This window comes from Pelodiscus sinensis, chromosome 7, assembly GCF_052426305.1.
Source record: "Pelodiscus sinensis isolate ZL-2025 chromosome 7, ASM5242630v1, whole genome shotgun sequence".
NCBI classification, from domain to species: Eukaryota; Metazoa; Chordata; order Testudines; family Trionychidae; genus Pelodiscus; species Pelodiscus sinensis.
Genome location: NC_143058.1, coordinates 34,525,829 through 34,551,110, shown reverse-complemented (window position 1 = coordinate 34,551,110; position 25,282 = coordinate 34,525,829). Strand labels below are relative to the sequence as shown.

Genomic DNA, 25,282 nt, shown 5'->3' with positions numbered 1-25,282 from the left:
GTTTAAGTTGACAGCTCTTTAAGTATTACTACACATTGGTTATAATTCCAAGGTGTACTGAATTAAATGATCAATTTAAATCACAATTTAATTAACTGAAAAATCATTGACTTAAATCAAGTTTCCCACTGATACTTCTTCACGTATTTCTTAAACAATGGTGCATATCTGATCACTAAAACATATTAATTTACATCAGAGTATGGTATTTTATAACATCTAAAAATGTGTGTAATTGTTTTAGAGAATCTGATTTTTATTAATTTAGGAAATAGTACATAATACCCATTACCTATGTCAAACTGCAGCTGCAACAGCAGTACATTAGGACAAGAACTAAATCATACACACAAACACAATAGCACTTATATTTTATTAAAATTAATGTTACATACATGTTTCATATTTGCAATTGGAGCAGTCCCATTGTGTGCTATACTTATTTTTTTTTAAATTTCAAATGTTTTTGTCAAATTAACTCTAACAGATAAGTCCTCAGAACACTAAAAGTATGGTGTCCTTAAAACTTTTACAGTTAGTTGTCATCTTCTCCACTCCCATTGTCATTTTGATTCATAAAAACTTCTACAACTAGTTGTCATCTTCCCTATTATCAGTGTCATTTTGATTCGCAGACTGAAACACAAATACCAGTTTCTGTGCTTTTTCAGCTCCTAGTCTGTTTTTTAGATATGTGTGAATAATGCCAAACTATGACAATATTCTGTCTGTGCCTGCAGAAGAAGAGGCTGCTGTGAAGCTATATTTAGATTCTAGCTTAGCAACTGAAGGAACTGTTTCCAGGTGCCTGGCTAATCATTCCCACCAGTCCAGGGGAGTGACTTTGTTCAAAACATTATCAGTAAACATTTACTGATTATCTGGTTTTGCTGTAACCCTGAAATGTATTATGACTAGTATAACTGAGAAGTGCTTTTGAGATGTCCATGCCATGGCAGCAGCAGCATCTTCAGAAGTTAGGCATCTGGGGTTAAGAATATTCACAAGAAAATGAGGTGGCGTTAGTGTCTAATCCATTTGCTTCTTTACTGCCTGTAGTTTAACTTTCTGGTGAGAGCTTTTGTCAATGTCTCTTGAAGCACAATCCAAATTTCAACTGCATCAGCAATTTCTCTGAAGTTGTTTAAGGATATGGCTAATAGGTTTCAGTATACTGAGCATATCCTCTAAATTTTTCTTGAATCCAGTGTTAGATACGAGATACTTCCATCTATTTAAACAGTTTTCTTCACAACATTTATGAAAATAGGCCTCTTAATAAATTGTTTAAACAATCAACTGCACAATTCCATTAAACATTTTGAGGGAGAATTAGTTTAGATTCTCCTGCTCTCTTCAGTGAAGCTGAAGTAAAATGGTTGTTATGGAAGTATTTTGTGACTTCAACATCGTTTTCTTTTATTCCTGGAGAACGTATACGTTTTGGGCTAAAAGATGCGTTCAGTGGGCACTTCAGCCATATATTATTAAGGAGCATGATTTGATTTGTTCTTCTAAGTATCTTCTCATCTTTGTCATATTTGCAACATTGTCTGTGACAAAACTGTACACGTGACAGATGCATTTTTGCAGCTTTCACTGTAACTGGCAAACTTTCACCAATGTCTGTTCTACTAGGTGGAGTGCGGCCCAGTAGTAAGGACGCAACCATGTCAATAGAAGTGTTTACTGTTAACAGTGCAGAATTTGTGGCATAAATAAACCAAGCATTCTTTCCTTTTGTGGTGTTTTGTTGGTATTTGCTGATCCTTACTACAAACCCATCCATGGTGGTGGTTTTACTGGATGATTGAAATCTTCAGCTTGCTAGTGATATTTTGTCTGAAATCTGTTTAGCTGTAGCACTGCTGCTCAAAGTACCAATGGACAACTCTGAAGTTGTTGCAGATGGTCTATGTTTTTACATGTAAATGGGATCCTGAAACAAAATTAAAAAATGATTTTGAATAGTAGTTCTTCTCTGCTATTGATTTAATCATTTACATTATTTTCATCAGCACTGAAGATCCAATTCCAAGTTAACAAAAAGACTAAAACTGTGCTTAGAGTGCACTTAATGTTGGAGAAAGCCCCATTGAACTCACTGGCATTTACTTTTTTTTCCTCAAAAAAATGTATAGAATTAGGTTCCCTTGGAAAATCTGAGTTATGCTGCTGTAAAATAGGAAAAATAGACTTATGGCTTCACCATTGTGGTCTGTAGTCATGATGTTCCAAATAAAGAGCAAGTATTATGTAATATCAAATAGAATTTTTATCAACTACTTGATTAGTCAATAAGGGGAGGCAGCCTGGCTCACTTCTGGATCACACCAGGTCCAGGACCTACCTCCACTGTGGCTCTGCATTTTAAATGTAAGAAGAGCCGGTCTGCCTGCCCACCTGGCTCTTAGTACATTTAAACTGCAGAGCCATAGTGGGGGGTAGGGTCCTGGACCCAGCGAGAACCAAGACTCATCTGGGCTGCCTGCACAGCTGGAGCAGCCTCTGTCCGCACCAAGTCTGGCTCTACTGTGGGCAGAGGCTGCTGTGTGGCAGCAGCTCTGTCTGGCCAGCCCGGGCCATCACAGACAAGGGCTGCTGCTAGGGCAGCGTCTTCCCGCGGTGGACACAGGCTCGTCGCAGACAGAGGCTACTTTGTGGCAGCTCCCCGCTCCCTCCATGCTGCTGCCTTTGATGGAGGCAGCAGTGTGGGCAGGGGAGAAACAGTAATGTAGAGACGGTGCTGTGGGGAGCCAGTTTTAAGCCTCCCAGTAGTGGCTCCTGCTTCCCCGCCAGCAAGAGGTGGGGGAGAAGTGAGTAGTTGACTAGATTAACTGATAAGCCCAGGCTTATCAGTTAGTTGACTACATGCTTACACCACTCATATAAAATAAAAAAAATGACACTCATTGGCAACTTGCAACTCAAAATTTCTTTTACTTCCGCTTTCTGAATTGTATACTTGGATTATATATTCTAAACTTAATTAATTAAATAAGCCATAAACTAAACTTCTTTTTTCTATCAACAACCAGCATTAGGGATGGTAGATAGCGATTAATTGAATAATTGCGTAACCACATCAAATTTTAGCAGTTACACCATTACTAAATAGTCTCTGGAGAAGGGACGGCAACTAGTGTGCTCCCAGCCTCACTCCCGGCGAGTCCCCTGCCACTCCACGCTGCTGCCTCTTTAAAAACTGCCTCTCCACACAGACCAACTTCCGCCTGCCACCCCGCACTGCTGCCTCTGATACAGAGGTAGAAGCATGGGATGCCACCAGCCCCTGTTTGCGCAGGTTCTCAGCTTCCCATGGATAGGAGCTATGCTGGCATCCCACCGAGCAGCCTCTGACCACAGCAAGTCTGGGCCTGCAGTGGACAGAGGCTGCTTTGCAGAAGCCTCCCTTAACCACCCCTCCCGACACTGCTCCCTCTATAAGTGCAGGAGGGATGACAGGTGGCTCCAGAGAGCTAGTGCTCAGGGGGAGTGGGTTTTTAAGGAGGGGGGAGGCGGTGCCCCAGAGCCGGCTTCAGTTCCCAGCTGCCCCTCTCCGCGCTGCTGCCGCCGATAGAGAAGCAGCACTGTGAGGGTGGGGGGTTAACTGCATCAGCATGCATGAACTGATATTCATTGGGAGCTGGCTTGAAAGCCGGCTTCACACGGGGAGCAGGCAGCTGTGCGGAGCTGGTGCTTGTGGGGAGCCTTTAAGCCAGCTCCCCATGGGCACCAGCTGCCACCTCTTTCTCTCTTCCCCCCCCCCCCACCTCTGATATAGCAAGGGTGGGCAGAGTGCGTGTAGTCAATAAGATTAACCAATAAGCCTAGGCTTATCAATTAATTGTGTAGTCGACTACATGTTGACATCCCTATCCAGCATAGCAAACAGCTTGTCAAATCACACTTATACTAAAAGGCATAGAGAGAGAATCTTAAAGAATGATGCACTACAAAGTGAATTATTTAATTTACTAACCAGTTGATTCATTCAACCATATCCACATCATTTTCTCCAAATAAAAAGTTTTCCTTATGATATTTCATTCTTGCAACTAGTCCTTGCATCGTTCTTGCACTGCTTATACTTGACATATTTTCCTTTTTTACCTAAGGAACAAATTTCTTCAAAATACTCCCAGATAGAGTCTCTCTTATGCCCAGAAGCCAGGACACTTTTTGGTGACAAAAGTGTGGAGGAATATAGGAAGCTGTGTGTGGGCTGAATAATGTCGTCTTCTCTTTTTCTTTCTGGTCCACTCCATTTCTATGCTGCCTCCATCCTTTTCTATATGTTGTTGCTCTGTCTTTAAGACAATATCTTAACTAACTCTGCCGTGCTTGGCCAAAGTTCACCACCCACATAAGCACAGTACAAAAACAATCCTATCCAGCTTGTGTCTGTTTTTGTACACATTACTTTTTGAGTCTGATGAGAAACAGAAATAGAAAGCCCAGAACATTCAAGAAACAAGAGGTGGTTGTAGGCTAGACAGACTAGAGGCATTAATTCATTTTTACGAGACTGTGTTGTGTAGCATTTTTGTGATGAGATTTAGTATTGAAGTGGTGATTTAAAAAAAATCAAAAATCCAATTTTAATAATTATAAAAGTATTCATTTAAAAATAATTAAATTATTTATTTTAAAAATAATTTAAATGTATCCACCGATTCATTCCAAAGCTATATGCTATAGAGAAGCATGATACATTTCAACAAATGGTGGTTAATTGTTTGACAGTCCTAAAAGTAAGACTGCGTCTTTTGTTAAAGAAATGTAAAATAAATAATGGGAACAATTATTTACCCCTTCCATTCACATGGAAATATGCCAGTTGTCATTTCTTTCCAGTTTGCATTGCTGCATTCTTAAGAACCAACATTGGAGCGATTTTCAGACAAAGAAGAAGAGAAGGCCTCTCTAGGCTATTCAGGGTTTTCTAGGGCAATGCAAGGCACTCTCTCACATTTATCTAAATCAGATCCTATGCCAGATCTTTCATGCACACTCTCTTATTAAAATATAAAAGTCTTGCTTTTCAATCTTTTCCTCTGAATTGGTAATGACTACTATAGGTAATACTTTATTACTATTATAGGTCTGGAATGCTGTAGAGAAGTAAGTGGCCCGCGGGCCAGATGCAGTTTGCTCAACTTAACCCCTGTTGGGCCACCAGCACTTTATTTACCTATGCGTGCACAGATATAGCCATTCACATCTCCTGTTGGCCACTGTTCACGAACAGGTGAACTTCATCTGGCCCATGAACAGGTAAACTGTATCTGGCTGCTTATTGCTCACCCCTCCTTTACACCATGCCAAGATTGGCAATACAGAGAGTAGCAAAACAACAGAACATTTGATTCTGTCTGTTAATGCTACTACATTTACCATCTGATAAATGATGGAAATATAGTCTGAAATTCCCAAAGATGTCATGAAGTCATCACTGCATCCACTGCAACCAACACAAATTCAGAAGTAAACTGTTTTACTTCTACTATAGGTATTTGTGAAGTTCAATAAAAGATTAAGAAAATACAGTTATGCACAAGTGATCACGTGATCAGAAGACACACTGATTTACAGACTTAGGCTTTTAAATTGTTGTTATAATTATCAAATTAAACAAATAATAATTATAATCAAACACATTTTCATTTACAAAATGCTAAAGTAATATTATATAGCTAATTTTCCATTGCCTTGCATCTTATGTAGTCATCTACACTAGAGCAATTTAATTGTACAATACAGCCAACATCTTGTGCCCATTTTACACTGGTGAAAATATCAGAGTACAAGGCAGTGATGAACACTAGCCCCTAAGGCCTGGTCTGCACACTAAATTAGCTAAAGGTGTCAATTTAAACTGATTCAGGCCCGGTCTACACTTAAAAATTATCGACTTAGCTACGTTGCTCAGAATGTGAAAATGTTTACACCCCCAAATGATGTAGTTAGAACCCAAATGATGAGGTAGGCTAACCTGCAGTATTGATTTAGCTAAGTTGATGGAGAAATTCTTTCATAAGCCAAATTATCATCTCTCAGATGAATTTACTACATTGATGGAAAACTCTTCCATTCATGTAGAAAGCATCAGCACTATGGTGCTACAATGGCACAGCTGCAGTGCCATAGCTGTGTCATTCTAGCAGCTGTAGTGTAGACGTGCCCATAGTTAAACTACTGCAGCTTTTATATGCTGGTTTAAACCCTGGTTGATATTGGTTTAGTTTTAACCAATGTGAGTGTCCACACAGGGTGTGCATTAATTTAACTAAAATCATTTTCAAAGTTATTTAAGTTAAATTGGCGCAACTTCTGTGTGTAGACAACCCATAAGTCTTCAATTTAAACCCACAGAAGTAAGGGAATCCTTACATCCTTCTCGCATCTAAGACTTGAAGCACAGATGATGCCTGACTCTGGACTCCTTACTTAGAGAAAACTCCTGTTAAAACTAATGGAAGATTTACTTGAATGAGGACTATGTACTTGGCCCATGACCGAAGACCATACATTGTATTTGTGCAACATTTTTCTGTACCAAGTCACAAGTCACGTTATTGATTCAGGTTAATTTTTGCCCGATTCCTTGTTTTTTTTTTTAAATTGGTTTAATATTGCAAACAGTGCTTTGAAGTACATGAGGTGATGCTAAGAAAGTTCAGCAGGGTTGACCTCAGCATCTCATATATTCCAAACCAGAATCAAAAATCATCTCTGAGCTGCTGATTGGAGAACTTCAATAGCAATACCCCAACTGGGTATTTCTAGTTCACTGGCCTTCAAAAAGTGTCTGTCTTGCAAGGAGGCAATCTCTGTTGCCGACAAGCATTCCCAGTGCATTCATTGACTTGGGGAAAACCACATCCAGCAGACTGTGGTCTCTGCCAGCAACTCAGGCCACTTTCATGTAAGGACAAAAAGCTTTGACAGATAGAGTTGCCAGATTGTTTCCCAAAAAATACTGAACACACATGCTAAAAATTTGTCGAGGGGGAATCCACCCCCCGGGGTGTCTGCTTCTCATACCAGAACCTGTACGCCAAACCTCTGCCTAGCATGGGGCTCATCTGCGCTGCCATACTATGCTCTTTCCACCCTAGTGAAGTTTCAGACAGAGAGCCAGAAGAGATGGCCTCTCAGGCTCCATATGGTGCCCAATATCAGCAGGATTCCAGAACAGGGATGGGGAACATTTTTGTGGGTCGGGGTCATTGAAAAATCAGTTGGGGGCCACACAGTAGTGAAAAGCAAAACAAAATCCCATCCCTCACTGATGTGGCTCCCAACTGAGGAGAGACACATTCTTCATATTCTCCTCACCAGAGCCTTGGGGGGCCCAGGCTAGTAGATTTTGTGTGTTCCAGACTTGCCCAGGTATGGTGGGGGAGGGGGCTGGAGCACTAGCTCAGGCTCTCCAATGCTGGGTGGAGCCCTGATAAGTGTTCTTTCTAACATTTTCTGTCATTGGGATGGCTGAATTTTCTTTTTGGTGGGTTGAAATTTCTTATGTGAAGCATCAATATTAAGAGAGAGAGAGAGAGAGAGAGTGTGTGTGTGGATGTGCACCACCAATACAAACCAAAAACACGCATATTATAATTTTTATATATATATTAAGCAGTCCATATGTGTAGAAGAAAATATATTCAAACAAGGGATATTAACAAGGAGCAATGCTTACAATATTTAATATAAAATCAAATAAAAAAGAAAATGAACACCACACTTGGAGTACATGTATCATCAACCTTTCTAGCAGATAAAGCTAGTACCTGCTACCTGTGACTCAAAAGAGCCAGAACACTACCACATAGCAAAGATCTGACCTTAATGCAATACAATTTACCATGTATTAATTAGTAACACACAGGATTTTAAAAAAATCATTAAGTTTGGAGTTTTAGATATCTGCAACACTCCAAAACATCTGTTAAAAGAATCATTTTCTTTCTTATCGTAAACCATTAATACCTATGTAAACTTTGTTTGAAATGTAATCAATGAAAACGTCTTCCTGGAAGATACACACCCTATGCAGCCTGCTTCCCCCACCCTCTAGCCAGCCAGACAAAGAGAGAACTGCAGCAAGTCAGATACCCCAAACAAACTGCCTCCTGCTTCCACCTCACTGCACAGATGCCAGCATCCACCCAACCCCTCTTTTCCCCACCTGCCCCATGCAGTCAGCCCCTTATCTCCCCTTTCCCAGGAGGCTTGAGAGTGCTGCCTCTCTCTCCTTGTGCAGACTGGACTCTCCAAACTCTCCTCCCTTCTCATTTCCCCTCAGCCAATTATTTATTTCCCTCCTTCCTCCCTTCCACCCAGCCACATCTTTCCTGCTTATCTCCCTTTTTACCTGTTCTATGAGCTGCTGAGTTTTGAGAGTGGAGCAGCTCTGTTTAGCTGCTTGCTTAGCGAGACGCTCCTCCCCCCACTGGTCAGCTGAGCTCCCTGCCTGTGCAGGAGCTTTAGCTGCTTGACTGGTCAGGCACACAGCTTCCAGGGAACTTAGGCCCTGAGTCTCAGGGGCTGGATCCAGGCAAGCTGGGGGCTGCATCTGGGCCCTGAGACTTAAGATTCCCCACTCCTGTTCTAGAGTATACTCTCAGATGGCCCAACCACCACCCATGGACACCACCTCTAGGCTTTATGCTACCGCTACCCTTGGGACTCTTGGGTATCCTATTGCCAGCATGCCTCTCAAGTTTCGAGCCTCACCCGAGAATCCCTGAGACACATCCGGTCGGCTGCAGCTTTGGCACCTCCAGACAACATCATGGAGGAACATGAAGGCAGTGCTGAGGAAGAAATGATGCCTTTGGATCTATCCTCTTCATCTCTGGGCAAAGTCTTCCCCCTCATCTCTAGCTTTTGACTTTCATCTCTTCCAGGATTTGGCAAAGGCAGTTGCAGACACTACCACTGGAAGAAATCAAGGACATTGACCATCATCATCTTGCAGTACTCTGTTTATCCCCTTCCTCTACGCTTCCTATTAATGAGGCCATCTTAGACCCTGCAAGCCAGTAAACAAAAAAATATTTCCCCAGCCAAGCAATACGAATTCTTCTCCCATCCTCCACCGAAATACATCATGGTGGACACCTTACAATTCTGAGGCTGTAAATGCCTGTGGCTACCAATGCCAGATGAAGTCCACTCCCTACAACAGTCATTCCAGCACAGGAACAGGGAGACTGATTTTTCAGCTGTTGTCCTTATGGGCACCTACTTTCTTATCTCTCAGAGAATTTCTTTTACTCGCTCTAGGACAAGAACATTACCAATACACAGCACTCCCTTTTGAACTATCATCAGCCCTAAGAGTATTTTCCAGGGTTTTCTCAGTAGTAGCCATGCACTTACAATCCCAAGGAATCATTATTTGCTCTTACCTGGATGATTGTCTCCTCAGAGCTTCATCTCTCCTAGAGACTCAGTGAGTCACCAAAGCTATAATATGTCTGCTTACAAAATTACAGATCAATGCCCACAACTCAACCCTCCTTCCATTACTGTGTCTGGAATTCATAGGCACGCACCTTGACTCGCTACAGGCCAGAGGTCTTCTACTCAACACAGATTTCTCTCCTTGGTTACACTCATGGAGACTGTAAAAACAGCCCACAAGTATCAACCACTCCCACTCTTGGAGCATATGGCAAGAATCACAGCAGTACTACTACATGCCAGATTTCTCATGTGATGCCTTTAGACAGGGGTGAGCTCAGTTTACAGACTACACAAGGACAGATTAGAGAAACTCCCATCACTACCCTCCAGGATCAAACACTCCTTAGTGTGTTGGAAAGACCTACATAACATTTGCAGAGGGATTCCCTTTTTGCAAACTCACACATCAGTTCTTCCCACCACCAAAGCATTGCTTATAGGTTGGGGTGCACATCTAAATGATCTCACCACACAAGGCAAGTGGTCACCCACAAGGATCTCTCTTCACATCAGTCTTGAAGTCAGGGAGGTCAAGAATGCCTGCGCTCACTTTCTGCTGTTGATCAAAGGATCGAATACAAGGGTTCTAACAGACAGCATATCCTGTATATTAATAAATAGACCCGGGGAAGCCAGGTCATCCTCCCATTGTACAGAAGCAATGAGACTAAGGAAATGATGTATTTCCCACTGTCAGCAGTTTACCTCCTGGGCATAGAGCTCTCCAGAGTGGACAGCCTCAGTCACAAATTCCCACACAACCACTAGTGGGAGCTAGACTTAGTAGTACTTCACAATCTATTTGGTGGTGGAGCACAATGAGTACTCACTTGTTTTCCACTTCCCTGAACAAGAAATGTCCAAACCACTGCTTCAGAGCAGAGATAGGATAGCACACCTTAGGCAATGCTCTCTTCCTTCCCTGGGATGGGGGCCTTCTTTACGCCTTTCTTCCTTCTCCCTGCTATTGAAAGCCCTGCTGAAAATAAAAAGAGATGGTGCACAAGTCTTTCTGATCACTCCTTCTTAGATGAGACAGACCTGGTACTCTTACCTTGCAGTGCACCTGCTGATCTCTCTCCCAGTCTCTATGTCCCAGAACAGAGGATATAAATTTTATTCCAACTTGGGGGTTCTTCACCTCAAGGAATGGCTCCTTCTTCATTCAGACACCTAGAAAACTCCTGTTTGAAGAAGGTGCAAGAGGTATTATTAAATAGTAGAAAGCCCTTGACACAATGTACCTTCCTGCACAAGTGGTCCAGGTTTCAGATTTGGTGCATTTCCCAGTACATCCCCCTAACGTCCTCAACTATTCCATGTAGCTTAAACTATGCACTGGCCCTAGAGAAAAATGGGGCTATCTCTGGCTCCACCTAGCAACTATAACAGCTTTCCATCAATCAGTAGAGGTATACTGATCTACTAAAAGATTCTTCAGGGGTATAGTAAACCTCTTCCCACAACCTCAACTTCCTACTTCCACCTTGGACCTAAATTTGGTACTGAAAGGACTTGCTGTGCCTCTCTTTAAACCCACGACCACCTGTTCACTTATGTACCTGCCAGTGAAAACAGTCTTCCTGATAGTAATCACTTCTGCTAGGAGAATAGGAGAAAGAGCAGTTCTATGGCATGGCACATCCCTTGTACACAGTATTCTTATGGCCTGAGCATGAGCTTGTTCCAAATCTGAAATTAATTTCTAACATAACATTCCTGTTTCACATGAGCCAGTTAATTCATCTTCCAGTCTTCTACCCTAAGCTTCACCAAAACACCTGGGAGGTTATATTACACACATTAATTATATTATAATTATAATCAAATATATTAATTAATTATATTATATTATATATTATATTATCAGGAGAGACTTAATCTTCTGCCTGGACAGGATGAATGTTTTCAGGAAATCCCTCCAGCTTTTTTTGTCCATTGTAGAAAGATCCAGCAGCTTAGCAATATAATCCCAAAGACTTTCCAAGTTGGTTTTGAACTGTATCAGACACTGTTACCAAGTTAAGAGAATTATCCCTCCAGATATTCATACACTCCACATGATTGATTGCCTCATCCATTGCCCTTTTCAAGAAGGTCCCTATTCAGAGATCTGTCGAGCAGCAACATGGGTGCCCAACCATGCTTTCACAGAACATTGTGCCGTCACTAGCAACTCCACCACTGATGCCATCTTGAGCTCCACAGTGCTGTCATCTGTAACTGATCAAACTCCAAAATCCCAGCCCTTCAGAAGAGATGCCTACAGCAGAGCAGCCCTACGGACACAACTCAAAGAAGAAATTGTTACCCATCTTGTGCAAAAACGATGGTTCTATTAGATGTGTGTGCATATGGGTGCTCCACAACTTGCCCTCCTCCTATCTACTTCAGAGTTCTTGTCAATGATTCTGCAGTAGAGAAGGAACTGAAGGTGGGTTAGTCCATGTACTGACCAGGCTCATGGCATAGCAGGAGGAGACACAGCACATGAGCATGCCTAACAGACACTGTAACCAAAGTTATTTGATTAGCAGCATAGGGGACACACCCTCACCCTCACCCCTCCCTCTACAATGGAGTCATCCATGGGGGACACATCTTGAAGAACTACCATTATTGTACAAGGTAACTTCTTTCAGTTGCTTAGTCTAGCTAAGGATTTGGCACACTGAGATCAATAAATGTAAGACAAGACTTTCATATGATAATTTGTAATATTGCATTTACATTTTAGTTCAGTAACATCCAATTCATTTTACTGATGACATCCAAATGTATAGTTGGGACATTGTTTTTTTTTCTCCCTCTCAACCCTTTTACATGCTCACATCCACGCAGATATAAAGCAATGATGTCATAATCTCCAAGACAATTGATGGAAAGATCTCTTACATGGGGTATGTCTACACAGCAAAGAAAATCCCATGGCTAACCCATGTCAACTGAATTCGAGTTGGTTGGTCTGTGTGGGGCTGTTTCATTATTGTATTAGCACTGGGTTCAGGCTGCAGTTGAGCCCTGGGAGCCTGAGCCAGCTGGCCAGCTGCTGGTTTTTATTTACTCACATGGACATACTCTCATGGGTCCATACACCCTACAGATTGTTCTCATAAGAAAAAGCATAGGGAATGCTAGTCTACTTAAAACAGTCAATGATTCAGCCAAATAAGGGAGGAGTAAAATAGGAATAGTTCCTTATTATTTTAACAAGAAAATGATTGAGAGAAGAGCATTGGTTGGAAATGGTCGCTGGTTCTAGTATAGACCTAGAATTCTCCCTTATAGACTATAATTTCTGCAAACAAACAAAAAGAAATCATCATCTTTACTCTAAAGACTATTTTCCCACAAATAGTTAATATTAAAACTAGAAATGTCAAAATTATAATTGGGATGTGAGGTATGTATGGAGTGTTTTATGGTCACCTGTATATTAATTTGCATTTTTACATTCACTTCTGATGTATGTAGGGTTTTTTTTCCCCTTGGATTATCAGTATTCCAGAAAACCTTTACCCTCTCTGTTCTTTCAGGTACCCTAATCTTGAAGCATTTTCTCTAGACATCAAGCTTGTTTTTGACAACTGTGAAACCTTTAATGAAGATGATTCTGACATAGGCAGAGCTGGCCACAATATGAGGAAATATTTTGAAAAGAAATGGACAGAGATTTTCAAAGGGAGCTGAATTTATCATAACTCAGTTTTTTTCCTTAAACAAGGACAAATGAGACCAGCAATGTGAACTGTATTTACATAAAAGTGCAAGGCACATGCATAACTAATGACTGTTTTTTTCCTAAAAGAGAAGTATCGCAGAAGAATGATACTAATTCTAAAGGCTTCACTCCTACAGCACCATGGCCCTTGGTTATTGGTTTGTGTGTTTTATCAAACTAATTTAGGTAGAACAGGGAAGCACACCCAAAGAATTTCAAAGAAAGGGGTGTTATAGTGCAATAGCAATTTAAAAATATATCAAAACGCACTGAATATTCAAACACCAGAGCTCTACTTGGGGAAATGGTTCTTTTTTCCCTTTCAATAAATATCTATTTTTCATTTTTTTACTTTGTAGTTTATTTTTTAGTGAATGTATTTAATTTTATGAATTATTTATGATTAAACAGCATCCAGAATCTTCGTTTTCTGTGAAAAGGAAGAATTAGAAAAATTGCTTTAAATCTTGAAAATACAACAAGGAATGTTTTCAAATATAAAACAAAGCCAAGTAAAACTGTTTACACTGATGTGCTATGAAAGCACTGAAAGTTAAAACTTTACTGTAGAGTTACAAGTACATTTATATATATATATATATATGTTGCTGCATCACTTGTGTAGTAAAATTGTATTTCAAGACAGTGAAGAAAATTTGAGACATATGTATATACTGTTCATTATTGTTTATATTATGTCTTTGTTTTAAATATGTATGATGTGTACATATTGTTTGCAGACATTATTGTTTATGCCTTAGAAGGATTGTAGCATTTTATTTTTAGTCTTAAGGTAACTATAACTATACTGCTTGTACAGTAATTATCCTCTACCAACACTGTGGAGTCTCCTTAATCTTGGTAGTGCCTGCCTTTAAAACAGGGTGTAGGGGATATTAGTTTTCCATTTTTCTATTTTGTTATATAATTTCAAGCCACCAGGGCCTCAGATTTAAGTATAATCATTTGTATCCATGTGAAATAAAATTGTGACAATTTCTTACGCACACAGTATTTTTTCATAGAAACATGTCCCTCCATTTGCCTTGCCACAGAAATAACGAATGACATTTGTAACCACTGTGTTTTATCTACTGTGTGTTGTGGTGGCCCATTGGAGGCAGATAGATCAGATTTTTTTTGTACGTATGTAAGAGTACTTGAAGCTTTATTTAAAACGAAAACGTTGTGGAAAAGGTAGCATTCTTTTTTCATTTTTTTTATAGGAGTGTTATTTTTCACTAGTATGTGTGGCACGGATACAATAAAAGACTGTTTTGCAAACCAGTTTTTCTTGGTTATTTAGTACTCAAGATAGATGTACAAAAGAAATATTGAAAAATGGAGATAAAAATCTTACCCACCTATCTCTTTGAGGTATTAAGATAGATTTATGTTTGTACATTTACATATAAAACATTTTAACATGCGTTTAGATACAAATATAGATCTATATATCGAGAGAGCTATATCTGTATCTAAAATCATATATAGAACTACTGATAAAAACAGTATATGGAAACTAAGTATTCTTCTTATTATTAGATATGCTTTATTACCTAATTGGAAAGGCACATCTTTTTTGCTTAAAATTAGTTCTAATTCATAATTGTTCCATAAATCAGATGAAATATTTGTTTTCCAAATAGTCGGTAGAAAAAATAATTTTTGTTTGGATTATAGCACAGCTAACTATAACACAAAATAAAACTCGATTGGGGGAAGAGGGGAAATAGAAAACAAATATGACAAGACAATAGAGAAAAGCTAAGCTTTAATTTAAGTGTCTATAATCTGTTTCATTGATTTATCCATCTAGGTGAGATGCTTGATAAAGTGTACCTTATAATTTTATAGCAGTAAAAATGTTTTTGATATTTGTCATTGTCTTTGTCCTAATTTGCTTCATATGGTACAACACATATACTGAAAAAACTGGAGAGAGACTTCTAAGGTTAGTACTGTCTGCCAATAATTTTACCTTCCATAGAGATGATGTTGTTAGCAAGTCATACTGTCCTCATAATGTCTCTTAAATAGAGTTCCAACCCACTTATTTTACTGTGAAACAAGAAACAAACTAACTGGCCACTATAGTTTGAATTAACAGCAAACCGGAGCCAATGGGAACCGCAAGGCTCTGTGGCTGTTGAACTAATAAATAAACAAACTGTAGTGGCCAGTTAGCAGGTTTCTCAGGGTACATCTACACTGTGCAGCTATTTTGGGATACCAGAGGTGCCAATTTATCCTAAATTTAATTTGGAGGGATTTCTTTTTCCTGGAGCAGGTGGGAGGATTCCCAGTAGTAGCAATTCCCAAATGAGGACCAGAGGTATCCCAAAATAGTTACCCAGCATCTTAACAAGCCGCCCGTTATTTCAAAATATTTTTTGAAATAATGGGCATGCTATTTCAGCATCTCTGTAACCCTCCTTCCACGAGGGTTAAGGGATATCTCAAAATAGTGCATTATTTTGAAATTTGGCGCTGTGTAGATATGCCAAATTTCAAAATAAGCTCTTTCAAAATAGAATCTAAATAAGATATACAATTTGCGTAGCGCAAATTGTGTATGTTATTTTAAGTTTAGGGTGCTGTGTAGAGGCACCCTCAGAATGGATCTGCAGATCACTTTGAAAAACACTGGTCTAATCCCAGGCAGGCCAAAAACTTTTCAGTGCTTTTCCTGCCACTCCGTTCTTGTTATGAAAGAAGTAAAGTGAAATTTACAGGATTTCGTATATCTGAAGAGAACAGGACTCTTGTAAATGTCACTGTAAGGTCTGCATGGAACAGAGCAGGGTGTGACTAAGCATGAAGGGTAAGGTTAAGTGTGCTTTCCTGCTACCAAACCCACAAACTAGTTTTTAGTTTTGCCTGCTAACTTTAAGAGTCTCCCTTGAAAAATACATTAATATTTATGGGAGTGATTTTCATGTGTACTTGCTTTTCCAAAGAACAGGAATGCAAAGGAAATCTGTGTGCCAATTTATCCTAAATTTAATTTGGGGGGATTTCTTTTTCCTGGAGCAGGTGGGAGGATTCCCAGTAGTAGCAATTCCCAAATGAGGACCAATTACTAATTGGCATTGGAGCATAGGATAATTGTTCCTTTTTCCAGCTGCTTATACAAGTATCACTTCTTTGCAAAGACCCCTTTCTAAGAAACAAGGACAATCAGACAGCCTAACTAAGCAAAATACAACACATTAAATATAGTTCAAAACGCATAAGAATTTTCCTACATCTTTGTGATTACTGTAGTAGCCACAGTTATTAGAGGAGGAGGTGTTTTGTGAATAGGAAAGAGACATCTGTGGGACAACCTACACATGAAGAAACAGTCAATCCTTTTCATAATGTGCAGAACTGTTTCTTTAATTCTCCAGCCGATATTTTTTTCATTTATAAAATGTTTTTGACAGAAAACAAAGCATTAATGGAGTCAGTAATCACATAATATATATTATAACTACAGATGGAAGATATTGCTTTCTGTCCATAAGACTACTGTCCCATTGTATCAGTATAGAGCTCACAATTATACCATTTTTATCAAATAACACCTCTAGGTCCAATCAGAATAGTTCCAAAATAAATTCATAAAATAGACATGTATAAGTGTTCTGAAACCTGTATGAGAACACTCTTATTTATTACACAAACTTCTATTGATCACCTGGAGGTATCCCATTACATTATCCATCTTCACTGCAATAGCTGCTACTTTCAAGCCTCTGGGCAACTGCAAAGCAATACTGTTCATTTGAAATCAGTGAGCCACAAAAATGTTTGTTTCTGTCCTCTATATGAGAGATTTCTCAAAAAAAATCATGGGAAAGACATAATTCAGTCCTTATTTCTGTGACAGGTTTAAAGCCCGATATCTCAGGGCTAGAAATAGCTTTTCTACCATTGCAAATGGGAGATTCCCAATAGTGTCCAATCAAATGCAGCACACATTTCAAGTCCCAAAAAGTCCTTAGGTAGTGGTCTTAGAATACTTACATTTGTCTCTATTTTGGGTAACTTTCAGAGATTTGATATATGTTGTAGTGGATAAGCAGCATACCTAAAATGAGACCAAAGCAACATCCAAAATATATTTGAATAGGGAGCAATTTTAGTAAGTTAGCAAGATTTAGTTCTGCTTTATCGGTATCAAAAATCAGTACCATTTCTCTACTATAAGTTTTAACCACTTATCAATGTTTATGCATGATCAACCTTGTTAGTAAAGTATGCAGATAATTGTATATGCTCTGTGCAAAACACAGAGTTAATAAAAAAGCAAATAACATTAATAACATGACATAGAGAATGTGTAGGATGAATACGAGGGCATTGTACAGGAAACAGAAATAGAGTGCACTCCTTATGTGCAGTAATCTCTGTGGTGGAATATGCCAACAATACAATGTGATTGCTTGTAGGAGAGGAGCTAGAAAAATAATTCTGCAATTGAGCCGGGGAGGGAGAGAGGGGTACATTAGGTAGACCCAATAGGAACATATTAATTCCTATATTGAATCACACATGTAATCTGCTTCATGTGCTATCCTGTGATTGACAATGACTAGCACAAGCTTCACAGGAAAGTGCAGGCTAGTCCACTGTGGGCAGATATTAGCTAAGTTGCCTCCACATGAAATATAATTACCCTAAATAGAATTCATGCAATGTATGGTTGCTTTTTAAAACCTGTTTTTTCTTCCCATGGTGCTGTTTAGTGTTCTGAAAAGAGAGGTGGGGAATTGACTCAGCATGTCTGGATTGTGTTCTTGTTCTAATGTTATCATTTACTAGACAACCTTAGACAAGTTACTGAGACTTTGTTTAATTTCACTCTTCTGTGTAACACTTACCTATTTTCCAAAAGTGGGTGAAGCTTAAATATTTGTAAAGAAAAAAAAATGTAAAGCTTTAAATACCAGTGAAATACACTGAATAAGGGTAGAGTTTAATTCATGTTTATCAAACTCCATTTAGTGTATTCAAATGAATGCTATCAAGGAAAACATCACTATATTAAAAAAAAAAAGATGAGGATGTAATTTAAGTACCAAAAATACATTTCACTTACAGCATTATTCTCTCAAATAATGACACTTACTTGCCTTATGAAATGTGGTTAGCTGTAGAAGTGTCACAGGTCAGCAGGAAAGTCCATAGAATGTTTCAGAAGTATCCAAGACAATTAGATTGGTGTAATGATGCACATTTCTACTGTCATAGAGATGCTGGCAGTAAAGATGACTCACTCTATCTTGGCTTCAAGGTATTTGTATTGCAGTCGCACATAGGATCCCTAGTTATGGACCAGGATTCCTTTGGCTGAGCACTGTGCAGAAAGGTGTGTGTGTATGTACAAAAGACATACTTCTGAAGTTTTCTACAGGTATGTCTACATTGTCTTTTAAAACCCATTCAAGTGAGACACTGTGTGGTGCTAAAAAAAAGTGTAAACATTGTGGTTTGGAAAGCGGTTATTTAGGTACAAGTGATCACAACCTGACTGTGTGGAAAAAAATATAAGCCGTGTTCCCTGTAAAAGGAATTCAGATGCTGCCCAGATGATTAGCCAACTGTCAACAGCTAGGTTTTTTGTTTCTATTGGTGATATACATTTGAACATATCTCAGTGCACATAAATGTATTCCATGCGTGGAGGGAAAAAAATCCACACGTGGATTGAAAAGATTAGAGAGAACATTCAGTACAAGCCCAATTAGTGTAACATGTAAATTATGTTAAAAAGCCAGTTTCCCAAAGCAGAAAACAATTGAACAAAATTGATTAGGAGGAACATGTAAACAAAAAAGTGAAAAATTTGAAGCTATTTAAGAACAATTTATTATGTGCCACAAAAGCCACAATTCTGCATTCATGAACAAAGACTGCTTGTCTTAACAAAACATACTGGTTAAGAAGAGAAGTAAAAGTAGCAATTAAAAAGGTAAAGTTGACATCAACAGATATTAATTAGTTATTAAATGTGCAGAGAGTTTAGCTTCCTCCTATTCAGGTAAAGGACAATCATGGAATTTTTAAAGATCCTGGATGACACCACAGAAATATAAATGATATATGGATGTTATTAATTGTAGATAAGTCTTAATATGCAAAAGTGTTGAATAAATATTTGTATTTAAAAGTGTTACTGTCTTAAGTGAATACACAAGTGCTCGACAAATCAGTGAATCTACTCGCCTATGGCGAGCAGATTTCAGCCAGTCGCCCGTTCACCGGCAGCGTGTGCATGTGCAATGTGGGTCTTGCGCATGCGCAATGCGGGGCTGGCAAGTAGATTTTGCCGCCGTTTGTCAAGCCCTGTGAATACATAATCCACAATGAACTATTTTCTATTCCAACTGGGAATGATGTTAAAAATAAAACATCTGTTAAACTTTAACATGTGTAGATTGGCAGTCCTAAATTTGTGCACAAGCATTTTAAACAAACTGGCTGAGAAGTTTGTGCTTTATGTATTTTAAATAAATCTTGAAAAATTGGGACTGTTCCAGGAGACTGGGTGGGGAAAAGCTAATATTTTGGTAATGTTTTTAAAAAGGTAACTGGAATAACCCAGATAAGGGTAAGGTATTGCAGCAAGCCTGATATCAATCCTGGGCAAAATCACTGAACAGCTGATACAGGATTTAATCAAAGAATAAAGAATTGGCATCAGTGACAGTCCATTTTGTTGTATTAGAAATAGGTTTACTGAAAAGCAAACTTGATGTTTTATGATTACAGATTGGGTCGATCAAGGCAACTATAAAATTATTTTAAAACCTTTGAGGCACACTGATACGGTAACAATTATGTATTGGGTTCTATAGAAAACTTAAAAAGCAACTAAATATCATGTAAAACCTTAGAGACTAATAGAAAATATATAATCATAAGCTTTTGTGGGCAAAACCCACTTCAAAAGCTCATGATACTATCTATATTTTTTGTTAGTCTCCAAGGTGCTACACAGACCTTTTGTTGCTTTTTGGGTTTTTTTTTTTTTTTTTAGTTAAACTAATACCTCTACCCTTCTGAGATTGTTAATGTAGAATCATTTTCAAATAGATCCATTCTAGGGGAGTGCCTGACCACTGTTCTTGGCTTAGTGTTTTGCAATATATTTACCTGTGCTCTGGAAGAAAATATAAAGTTACAACTGGTAAAGGTTACAGAGGACAGAAAGGTAGCTGGGCCAGAAGCAGTGAATAAGAGCTAATAATTTAGGTACATCTATACAGCAGGGCTAAAGTTGGAATAAACTATGCAACTATAGATACATCAATTGTGTAGGCTTTTTTAACTTAAGCTAACTCAGCTTTTGACACTGTCAAAAACACTTTTCCTTTGACTTTCCTTACTCTTCCTGAAAGGAGGGTTACCAAGAGCTGGAGTAAGAAGTCCTCCTACTCACCATTATTTCGAAATGCTGGCTTGCAGTGTAGACACAGTCTTTATTATTTTGGAAAAATTTGAATTTTGAAATAACTTTTGTGTAGACCTATCTTTTTTGCCATATTGGTTCCGTGGTTAAAATGAGTGGTCAGGTATATCTTGCCTCCAAATGCAAAATGTTACGGGTGTGTGTGTCATAGCTTTCCCTACACCGCCCACTCCCCCTGGGCCCATGGGGCTGTATACGACCCTGAATCCCCCCCCCCCCCTGTTTTGTGAACTATGGTGCCATACAGCCCACCTTCAGCCTGAGGGTCTCACCCCTCATCGGCCCTGCCACCCCTCTGTAAATTCGAACACCCCCCTAATTTCAATTGTGGGGCGGCTACTGATGTGTCTGTGCGCGCCAAGGGCCGGGCCTGTCGCTTGAACAGGAGCGACAGCAGCTCACGTCAAACAACTCAGCGTGCGCGTGCTGCAGGCCCCTGCTGCAGGAAGCGGGGCTCTGGACAACGGCTCAGTCGGGCAGAGCCGCTGCCTGGACCAGCGCCGCCCCACAGCTCGGCTGCCCCCAGGCCGGGCCGACTCCTCCCTTGCGCGGCCGCGCGCTCCCGCAGAGGGGGCAGGGCCCTTGCCGCCGCCGGGATTGGCTCGGAGCCGCCGGACTCCGCCCACGTGGATGCAGGTGCGGGTGGAAGTGGCCCCCCCCTCTCGCCTCCCCACCTGAAAGGGCGGTGCCGTGTCACGTGACCCGCACCGGCAGGAAGCGCGGCGAGGGCTCGGCAGTGGCGCAGCTGAGGCAGGTGGGGGGGGGCGGGGCTCTGGGGTTCCTTGGGGGTCGCTCGGGGCCGCGTTTTCCGGGAGGCTCCTCCGCGGCCGGCCGGCGCTGTTCTGCCCGGGGCCTCGCCCGCTCAGGCTGCTGCTGTCCCGGGACAGGGCCCCGCCTCCCCTGCTTGTGCCCCGCGGCCTGCCGGGCCTCCCTCTCCCGCTCGGCGCGCGTCAGGCGGAGTCTGGGGAGAGCCTGTGGGAGCGGCCCGCGCCCCGTGTGCCGCGGAGACCGCTCTGTGCTGGTGCCTCTGCCCCCGCCCGGGCGGCGCCCCGCTGGATGCCAGCCTGGGGCATGAGTAGTGCCGAGAGGAGCTGACTCCTACCCGCTGCAAACCAACCCGGATGTTCGCCTCTCCCTGCTGGTGCCAGTAGCGCCTGTGCCTTCAGCCCCCAGCTCTATTTACGTTCCCCAGTATGTCCCGGAGTGTGCCTGGGTGAAACAGCCGGGCTGTGTCTAGACTGGCCAGTTTTTCTGGAAAATCAGCTGCTTTTCTGGGAAAAACTTGCCAGCTGTCTACAATGGCCACTTGAATTTCTGCAAAAGCACTGATGATCTCAGGTAAGATTGTCAGTGTTCTTGCGGAAATACTATGCTGCTCCCGTTCGGGCAAAAGGGCCAGTATAGACAGCTCAGATTTGTTTTCTGCAAAAAAAAGCCCTGATCGCGAAAATGGCGATCAGGGCTTTTTTGCGGAAAAGCGCATCTCGGTTTGCACGGACGCTTTTCCGCAAAAAGTGCTTTTGTGGAAAAGCGTCCGTGCCAATCTAGATGCTCTTTTCCGAAAATGCTTTTAACGGAAAACTTTTCCGTTAAAAGCATTTCCGGAAAATCATGCTAGTCTAGACGTAGCCCTGCTGTTTCAATTTTGTGTAGTCTAGTCAGTGCTTTCCTGGTTCAGGGACCTGACCTCCTGCTGTCCCAGAGCATGTGAGATTTGCAAACATCACTGCACAGACACATGTCCCAAATCACAGTTACCTCTGAATTCCTTTCAGCTGGTTAAACTAGAACAAAAAGGCCCGGAGCAACAGTATGGGGTCATTTGTTTGGAATATGCGCAGCACAAGAAACCTGAAAGAGCTATAAATTAAAAACTGGCTCTGGCCTTCCACACCCTCCAGAGCTTTGATGTCAGTCAGTGTTGAGTAGTTTCAAAGGGGCAGAGCAGCTGGGGTGCTGCCGGGTAGGTACCACAGCGCTGCCCCTCGGGGCTGCAGGACAAACCTGGCAGCACCCCAGCTGTCCCTGATTCAGCCGCTGCTGAAACTGACTGGCGGCTGACTCCAGGAAGCCCGAGGCAGAGCTGCTCTGCCCTGGGCTTCCTGGAATCAGCCCCTGGTCAGTTTCAGCAGCAGCTGACTTGGGTACACCTGGGACAGAGCAGCTGGGGTGCTGCCGGGTTGGTCCCCTCAGTGCCAATGTGCGGTGCTGCAGGGACCAACGCAGCAGCGCCCCAGCTGCTCTGTCCCAGGCGTTCCGATTCAGCTACTGCTGAAACTGACCAGCAGCTGACTCCAGGAAGCCCGGGTCCTCGGGCTTCCTGGAGTCAGCCGCTGGTCAGTTTCAGCAGCGGCTGACTTGTGGACGCCTGGGGCAGAGCAGCTGGGGCGCTGCTGGGTTGGTCCCTGCAGCACCACACGTTGGCTCTGCATGCTCTTCTGCCTGGCTATTTTGACGAGGAAGGCAGTTCCCGCAAGCTCTGGCTCTGCCCAGCTTTTTCAAGCAGCCCCGCCTGCCTCGGTGCCTGCACTTCCGCGCCCTTCCTGCCCCTCCCTCGACCTTCCCCCCGCGGCTCCTGGCAGCCCAGATCCCCTGCAGCTCGTGGCCCCTCTGGCCCCAGCTCTCCCCCTTCCGGCAGGTTGCTTGGCTGCCCCCCCCCCCCCACCAGCCTGCATCCTGGCACCCTTCTACGGCTTCTGCCCCCCCCCCCCCCGTCAGGCCATCCCCGCCTCCCGGCAGGTTGACAAACCCTCACCCCTTGCCAGCCCACAGCTTGGCATCCCCCCATGGCTCCTGGCCCCCCCCCATTGCTCCCACCCACCTGGCAGGCCACCCCTACTATCTCCTCCTCCTGGCAGGTTGACAGGCGCCCCGCCCCTCCCATCCTCTCGCCAGCCAGCATCCTAAAAATAAATTGAGCTCAGTTGTATTCATTTCAAAATGTTGTTTTTACTGCACGTGTAAATTTTCACCCTGTAATTTACTTATAGAGACGTGCTCATATTCCTGTTCAAGTCAATGGCATAGCTCCATTGACTTTAATAGAGGTAAAAATGATCTTTAAATGAAGATAAATGGACATAATTATTCCTCTTAAAATGGACATTTATTATTTTATTGGTTAGGTAAATAGTCAAATGGAAACAATGCATATGTAATTTTTAAAGTAGAAAATTAAGATAAATCTATTAACTAGTAACTTTTTTTTTAATTTCAGATAAAATGGTGAAACTAATTCACACCTTAGTTGATCACAGTGATGATGTCAACTACTGTGCCTTCTCCTCTTCCTGCTTGGCTTCTTGCTCTCTGGACAAAACAATTCGGCTCTATTCTTTAAACAACTTTATTGAACTTCCCTACTCACCATTGAAAGGTCACACTTATGCTGTCCACTGTTGCTGCTTTTCTCCTTCTGGACACATTTTAGCTTCATGTTCAACAGATGGTACTACGATGCTGTGGGATACTCATAATGGTCAGACGCTGGCAGTTCTGAAGCAGCCACATGGCAGCCCTGTAAGAGTCTGTCGATTTTCTCCTGACTCCACTTATCTAGTTTCTGGTGCAGCTGATGGTAGCATTGTTCTTTGGAATGTGCAGTCATTGAAATTGTACAGGTAAATACCAAATATTTCTGATAATAACTAAGAAGGCATTTTGAAAATATAATATTCTTATGGTCTGATCATCAAAGGTGCTGAGTTCCTATGGATTTAACTGAGCGCTGTAGTTGTTAGTACCTTTCAGGATCAAGTTTTTAGGCCTTGTTTACATTGGCAATACTCCACTGATAGTATAGCTATGGTGGAAATTGTACTGTAGATGTGAATGGTATTTTTCCCCACTACTTTGTCTGACACAGAATTGAGGAAATTGGGCCCATGATGAATGGAAAAAGGGGAACTAAGATGGATAACATTTCAAATGCAATAGCTGTGTTTTGCTGCTGTGAAAAATTAGAGCACTTTGGATATGCAGTAGTTGATTTAACTGTTGTTTGTAAGCCAGCTCTTCTTGGGCCAAATCCTGATTTCTTAGAGATTTGTCATTTATTGTATAAATCATACTCCTTCAGGAAAATTCATTTATGGCAACTGGGTATAAAGGATCCCAGACTACAAATTGGGGTTGTCAGATTTGATTAATGAGAGAGTAAATATTTTAAAATTAATCAAAATTCCTTTAGTTTATATGTTACTGTATTGTCATAAGTTAGTATTTTACTTACACACTTTTTATCTTTTTGCTTGCCAGCAAAGTCTACGCATTAGGAAATGTATGCTTGTAATATCACCCCTTTTGTATTGTCCTACATAATTCAGATTAAAATGTAGTTATGAACGTGCATAGTATAGTGGTCTGCTAATAGCTTATTATAGCAATGAAGCTAAAAAGGTTACTTTATAAGCATAATATTTTAAATATCCACTATTTATCTCCTTTTTTCTTTCTTTTGCTAACCCAATAGTGTTCCAATTTATTGTGGATTGATGTAGGGATTTTTTATTTTTATCTAGGGTTGAAGGTTATAATCCTTTTCAGATTTTTGGTCATCAGAGGATGACTATCCTTCCCAATTACAGCTTGTAGTAGGTATAGTTTCAATTTGATTTAATAGTACAAAT

General features: G+C 41.2%; 2 protein-coding genes and 1 long non-coding RNA gene across 31 annotated transcripts in view; 2 read left to right on the top strand and 1 right to left on the bottom strand.

Annotated features, from left to right (window-relative positions):
• The window catches only part of BAZ2B (bromodomain adjacent to zinc finger domain 2B), a 331,616-nt gene extending 317,137 nt beyond the window's left edge, over positions 1-14,479 (top strand). For all 25 annotated transcript variants that reach the window (XM_075933462.2, XM_075933455.2, XM_075933459.2 and 22 more), the window contains one exon: positions 13,011-14,479. In XM_075933462.2, coding sequence (XP_075789577.1) covers positions 13,011-13,164 — 154 coding nt within the window. In that variant the 3' untranslated portion in view covers positions 13,165-14,479. The remainder of the gene's footprint in view (positions 1-13,010) is intronic.
• Positions 355-20,811, bottom strand: LOC142830176 (uncharacterized). 2 transcript variants are annotated; one of them, XR_012905175.2, is made up of 4 exons: positions 17,207-20,811; positions 10,305-10,658; positions 8,740-8,943; positions 355-1,939 (listed from the first exon to the last, which is right to left on the bottom strand). It is a non-coding gene; the product is annotated as an uncharacterized LOC142830176 (long non-coding RNA). The 2 variants fall into 2 exon arrangements; XR_012905174.2 differs by lacking the exon at positions 17,207-20,811 and having other exon boundaries at positions 10,305-11,247.
• A 342-nt stretch (positions 20,812-21,153) lies between these two features.
• Positions 21,154-25,282, top strand: part of WDSUB1 (WD repeat, sterile alpha motif and U-box domain containing 1) — an 83,543-nt gene continuing 79,414 nt past the window's right edge. Inside the window, exons 1-2 of one of the 4 annotated variants that reach the window (XM_075933481.2) lie at positions 21,154-21,290; positions 23,872-24,274. In XM_075933481.2, coding sequence (XP_075789596.1) covers positions 23,877-24,274 — 398 coding nt within the window. In that variant the 5' untranslated portion in view covers positions 21,154-21,290; positions 23,872-23,876. Of the gene's footprint in view, positions 21,409-23,871; positions 24,275-25,282 lie in introns of all 4 variants that reach the window. The other 3 variants (XR_012905173.2, XM_075933480.2, XM_075933482.2) reach the window with 3 other exon arrangements.